The 6,116-nt window shown below is 55.1% G+C and overlaps 1 protein-coding gene across 1 annotated transcript; it reads left to right on the plus strand.

Annotated features, from left to right (window-relative positions):
* Positions 1-859: 859 nt before the first annotated feature.
* LOC113223310 (UL16-binding protein 1-like) lies at positions 860-5,593 on the plus strand. The gene is made up of 4 exons (XM_026452787.2): positions 860-1,006; positions 4,085-4,348; positions 4,571-4,846; positions 5,484-5,593. Exons 1-4 carry the CDS (start codon positions 922-924, stop codon positions 5,591-5,593), a joined length of 735 nt encoding a protein of 244 aa, XP_026308572.1. The 5' UTR covers positions 860-921.
* Positions 5,594-6,116: the final 523 nt, after the last annotated feature.

The raw sequence follows: 6,116 nt of genomic DNA on the forward strand, positions 1-6,116 counted from the left end.
CCTCCCTTGCAGCCAGGGGCCACTGGGCTCCTCGCCTTCCTCTGGCTTCTGTCCATAGATCTAGATGGTTCCATGGTGACTGAGATGAGGATGCACTCGGGATGCCCCTTTGAGGATGGCTGCAGAGACCATCCAGGGACTGAGCAGAGGTGCGGATGCAGCCATAGATTTGGGTGTGGTTGGACACAGATGGCTGTGCAGCAAAGTGAGCTCCACCCATGCGTAGACCCCCACCCTCGGCTTCTGCTGTCCGTGGAAACACAGTTAATCACATGATGATTGATCACGGTAGGCCACCTAGGCCTTTTTCTTTTTTTCCCAAAAGTCATAAAGGGATATAGCATATACTCAAAGACCTCCTTATGCTTTTAGCCGAGAGGCAAAGAAGGTCTGCTGCGGACTGGGGAAGCGGCTGCGCCCCGGACAGAGCGGGGGCGGGGGGCGGGGGGCGGGGGGTGGGAGGACTCCGCGATGCAGGCAGAGGGAGGGCGGGTGTCTGGCGCAGGCGGTGACTGGCCGCCACGGAATATTCCTGTTAAGTTTCTTCACATTCCTGTACATAAGTGTTTACACTGGGGTAATGATAAATGCTGTGCTGAAAAATTAAATGAGGCAGTCATGGAAGGAACCATGTCCTGCCCCGCGAGGGAACCGGGACGCCGCCACCAAGCGGGGTGGGGGGGGGGGGGGGGGGGGGGGGGGAGGGTTCGCCCGCCTCGGCCGCTGTCAGGTGACGACCCCGGGGCGGGGCGGGGTGGAGCACCTCCAAACAAGGGCAGTCGTCGGATTACGCCCCTTGGATCGCAGCCTGGGGCGGGGCGGTGCAGTTCAATTTACTAGCCTGAGTGGGAGGCACCAGGCGATTCCTCCGCCCATATCCGCCTCCACCCCAACTCCGGTCCCCTGCGCCCCAGGTCCCCAATGGCAGCAGCCGCCTGCCCCGCCTTCCTTCCATACTTCCCGCTTCTGCTACTGCTGTCCTGCTGGTCCGGGTCAGGGCGGGCCGGTCAGTTCCGGGATGGAGCCTAGTCCGGGGCTGGTGCCAAACCTGGGGGGCTGTGGATTGCAGCGGGTTTCGATCTCCCCGAACATCGCCCCCGCTGAGTTCCCCGCTGCGGCTCCTTTACGCTGGGTCCGCGTCCTGCGGCTGCAGCTTGCACTGCAGACCAGGAGGGTTTTTAAAGAGGGCGGAAAAGGAACCACAGGAGGGTGGAGGGGCCAAAGGGCCGCAGAAGACGAGGTGGAGCGGGGATCCCTGGTGCAGCTCGGCAGCCCCACTAGCCCTCCGGAAGGAGAAACCAGAGCTCCCGAAACCCTAGCTGGGATCAGGACAGGGGTGAAGGGGGACTCCACAGGAACGCGATCACAGACTCACCCACCAGCCGCAGGCCTGCTCTGCTCTCATCCGCTCTCCACCACAAAAACCCTCCAGCACTCCCAGGGCTTCGCCCTGGAACTTCCCCTGCGCTTTGCTGCAGGCACTCACCTCCACCCAAGAGGCTCATCAGACACTTCCCACCATTCACCACTTCTTCACCTTTCACTTCCACTACCCCGGTCGCATCCTTTCACCCCCATCTCAGCCCAGCCCCGTCACCACACAGGCCTCCCTCACCTCCCCATCCATGAAGGGGTCCTTAGCACCTCCCCCAACTAGCACATTTTCCCCTTTGCCTGAGGACACACCCCAGCAAACACACCCCAGGCTTTCCACAGAACTTAGTGCAGGGGGGATGGGAAGGACCATTTCCCCCAGGATGACCCTGGGAGCGCCCATGAGTAGAGGCGCCCACTACTTCCCTTGGGACCCAGACCGCCTGTTCTTCCTACTGGGGAGCCAGGGTCATATAGAATAGTCACTACCCAGACAGGAGTCAGCAAACCCTTTCTAGAAAGGAAAGGCTGAAAGCACTGTGGTCCTTGCCGGCCATGGGTTCTCTGTGTGTCAAGTCCTGTCCCTTTGTAGAGCAACAGCAGGCAATGGCAACCTGCAGATAAAAGGGAGACCAGATATGGACAGCATCCTAGGTTGCTGACCCCAGATGAGGGCACATGCTGTGTCCTGGCAATTGCTGCCCCACTCCCTAGGGTGTCATCTCCAAGTGGTGTAAGTTGAAGAGTCACAGGTGTGTCCGACCCTGCCTGTGGCTTCTGAGTGGTGTGGATGTGATGGACGTGAGTGGAGGTTCTATGGTTCGGGGCCAATGCTCCCCTCCTTTGCTGCTAGGTGGCATCATCGGTCCCTCAGGGTGATCAGGGACCCTCCCTGAAGCCTCAGGTGTGAGCTGAGGGTGAGGGGTGCACCCACATGTTGTCCGGGGGATCGGGGCCAACTGCTTGTGCAGTTTCTTGGTTCCCTGTGGCCCTGCTCCGGCCCATCCCAGGAGACCCACCTGTGTCTTCTCACTGCTGGGCCTATCTTCCTAATGACCTAAAGGGTGAGGAGCACACCCTGTGATGGGCAGCTCTGAGGCTATGTGGTCACTGCCCTCCCATAGCTGGAGGCCCATCTCCACCAGGGCCCAGGACTATACCTGGAGCCTCTTTTACTACATTCACTACAAACACTATCCATTCCCGGTACAAATCCAGGAAATGTGAAAATACCATCAAACGAGTCTATGAACCCAGCATATCCCCCTAAGCTGGACCTGACACAGGTGTCCATCCTTTACTTTGCCCCAAATGCACCTCATGAGTATCAGGGGAGCAAGTTAATGCTTCAGATCTCTGGAAGGAGGATACACACTGTGTCCACCAGGAGTGTCTGGGTATTTGCTGTTTCATGGTGTACACTTACCAGAGTGAATGCCCATCTGGCTCTGTGGGGGAGTCTGAAGGAGTCATTGCAGTTGCTGTGGAATTGAAGGGGCCCACCAGGGCCTCTGGACTCTCCTTCTAGTAATGGACTCTGGGTCTGAGGTGTGGCTCAGTTCTCAAAGCTGGGCAAAGGAGCTCGATTATTTCCTGGGGTGACTCATTTCAGCATCCAGGTCATCCATCCTTGCGTTTTGTCTGTATTTGTTGTAATTATTTAAATCTAGCAGTATTCGGGTTGAGTTTCCATCTCTTTTGGATCCTTGACCCCTTTGTTCTATGAGCCATGAGCACACCTTCCTATGGCTGAGGTCCCCAGCTGGCACTGTGACTTCTCTAATTATTTCCATCATTGCACCCTCCTTCCTCCTGACAGTTGACGGCCTCCACTTGAGATCTGTTATTTCAGGATTTTCCATCACCATTACTATTGGGAGCCCATTTCAGGAACAGCATTTCCTACCCCTGACCCCGGCCTTCAGCAACAGGCATCCCTGAGCTTCTTGACAGTCTGCTGCCTTCTCCTGGGGCCTTCTTTATATTCTGGGTAAACAGGAGTCCTCCACGCTTCCCATGAGCACAGAGAGTGGACATTGTTCTGGATTTTCATACTGCAGTCACTCTGGCATGGGCGCTTCTCTGAGCCTTTTTGCTCTTTCCTCTACACCCTGACTTAGAAGTTCTGGATTTTCCACTTCTTGCCCTGTGAACCATCCCTTTGCAAGGTTCCAGGAATGCATCCTCAAAGCGGATGGGTGTCATTGCCGGGGCTTTGCCAACATATTAAATCATGTGACCCATGACATTCATCACTTGTGTATCTAAACTGAATTCTGCCCTCACCACCCCCCCTGCCACCACCACTGTGCTGGAGCATGTGAGGACAGCTCCCACACCCTCTCCCATCTCCTGCAGTCCACATGGACTGCTGCTGAGGGTCCTCCTCATCCAGGCCTTTTCCTGCCACAACAGGCCTGGCACCTCCCCGACAAGATCATGTGCTGACTGATGTGGGCACACGGCAGGTGGGACATGTCTGGAGGGGACATGTGGTTTCATGGCTGCAGGAACCTTCTCCTCCATATACTCAAGCAAGGGAGACGCTCTAGTCTTTAACTAGTTGACATGACAGCCCTGGCTGGGGCACATCTTGCTCTGCCAGCCCAGCCCCTCAGAGGCCTTCACTTGCAATCACCGTAAGGGGGAGGAGGGGTCTCAGGTTCCACTTCCCTCCACACCAATCCTCTCCTGTGTTTTGCTTCCACAGACACACACTGTCTTTGCTATGACTTCACCATCACTCCTAACTTCAGACCTGAACCACGATGGTGTGAAGTTCAAGGCCTGGTGGATGAAAGGCCTTTTCTTCACTATGACTGTGTTAACCACAAGGCCAAAGCCTTTGTTTCTCTGGGGAAGAAAGTCAATGTCACAAAAACCTGGGAAAAACAAACTGAAACACTAGGAGACGTGGTGGATTTCCTCAATGGGCAACTGCCTGACATTCAAGTGGAGAATTTAATACACATTGGTAAGTTTCAGATAGTCCAGGACAGCAGGGAGCAGACACAGTAGTAACTTAGAGGCATTTATTGGTTTCATGTAACAAATAAATCAGAAGTTTGTGTCACACAAGAGGCTGAGAAGCATGGGCAGGATGCAGCAGAGAGAGCAAGTCCAGAAGCCAGGAAAGGAAGCAGGGTGGGGCTCAGGACTTGTCAAGATCAGAGCTGATCTCTTTCCAGTGGGGCAGAGCCCCTCATTCTGCAGGCCCAGATGTCTTGTGACAATGAAGCCTATGGACACAACAGAGGATCTTGGCAGTTCCTCTTCAATGGACAGACTTTCTTCCTGTTTGACTCAAACAACAGAAAGTGGGCAGTGCTTCATCCTGGAGCCAAGAAGATGAACGATAAGTGGGAGAAGAACACGGAGGTGACCATGTTCTTCCACAAGATTTCAATGGGGGATTGTAAGATGTGGCTTGAAGAAGTTTTGATATACTGGGAAAAAATGCTGGATCCAACAAGTAAGTGAGAGGCCAAAAAAGGAAGCTGTCTTGAGTGCAGATCTTAGCCCGGTGTGTGAGTGTGTGTGAGTGCACGTGCGTGTGAGTGTTTGGGTGAGTGTGAACATGAGACCCTCATAGGGGACTCCTTTTGGGGGTGCTGGTGTGCCTGTGCTCTCTCATCCTCCTCTCCCTTCTTCCTCCCTGCACCTGCCTGTGCTCCACCCACTGTGCGTTTCTCACCAGCCTCGAATCTGTGGGTGTCATAGTGTTTCTAGACCTTTTTCGTTAGTGTTCCTTCCTCCTAGAATCACTTTTGTTTTCCTCTCCCTTCATCTGTTTCTGTACATCCATCGAAACTACCTCAAAGGCCAGCCCCAAGACTCTCCCCTCCCTGGCCCTGGGGCATCACCTCCTCTTCCGCCAGAGCAGGAGGGTGGGCTGTGCTGTCACGTTGCTTCCCTCAGCAGCTGTGTGAGCTCCCTGAGGACAGGGACACCCTCTCCCTTCCTACCCCCAGAAACTGTCACAGCGGCTTCTCCACAGCAGAGGGGGACAAAAGCTCTTCTAGGATGAGCTGGGGGCGCAGGAGCTGAGGAGGCATCTCCTAAGATTTGGGGCCTGGACAAGGGTTGTCACTCCTGTGTTTCCATTTCAGAGCCACACTCTCGGGCCCCAGGAACAACCCAACCCAAAACCATGGCCACCACCCTCAGTGCCTGGAGCCTCCTCCTCATCATCCTCTGCTTTATCCTCCCTGGCATCTGAGGAGAGTCCTTCAGAGTGACAGGTACTGTGGGCAATATTGGGAGGGGAGCAAGGAGCAGGTGGATGAGGTGGAAGGATGCAGAAGGAGAATACCCAGAGTCCCACATCTCCCCATGGCAGGAACCTTCTCATCCTGACATGAGACAGATGAATGAGACCTAGTGTCACCTATCGGCGATGACCTGGGTAGCTCAGCCCTGAGTTCTGATGGATTCTCACTGTCAGAACCAGAGAGAAAGGGAGGGACCCATACCTGGGCTCAAGCCCTGTTGAGCTTGAGAGGGTTTAGCCAATTCAGGCCTGTTTCAGAGCAGGTTCCTATTCAGGAAGGGTAGTGGTGTGTGGCCTGCAGGCAGTAGGAACTCAGGCATGGGCAGTCCGCACAGTAGGAGAGGAGCAGCATGGCTGTTTCACCTAGGATGTCAAGGGAAGGGTGTCCCTGGAGAAGGCTAAGAAGAGAGTGATCTGGGAGAATCCCCAGACAAGGGGGCTGTGAGGACCTTGGTCCACCCAGTTCCTAAGG

This window comes from Piliocolobus tephrosceles, chromosome 5 (assembly GCF_002776525.5).
Source record: "Piliocolobus tephrosceles isolate RC106 chromosome 5, ASM277652v3, whole genome shotgun sequence".
NCBI classification, from domain to species: domain Eukaryota; kingdom Metazoa; phylum Chordata; class Mammalia; order Primates; family Cercopithecidae; genus Piliocolobus; species Piliocolobus tephrosceles.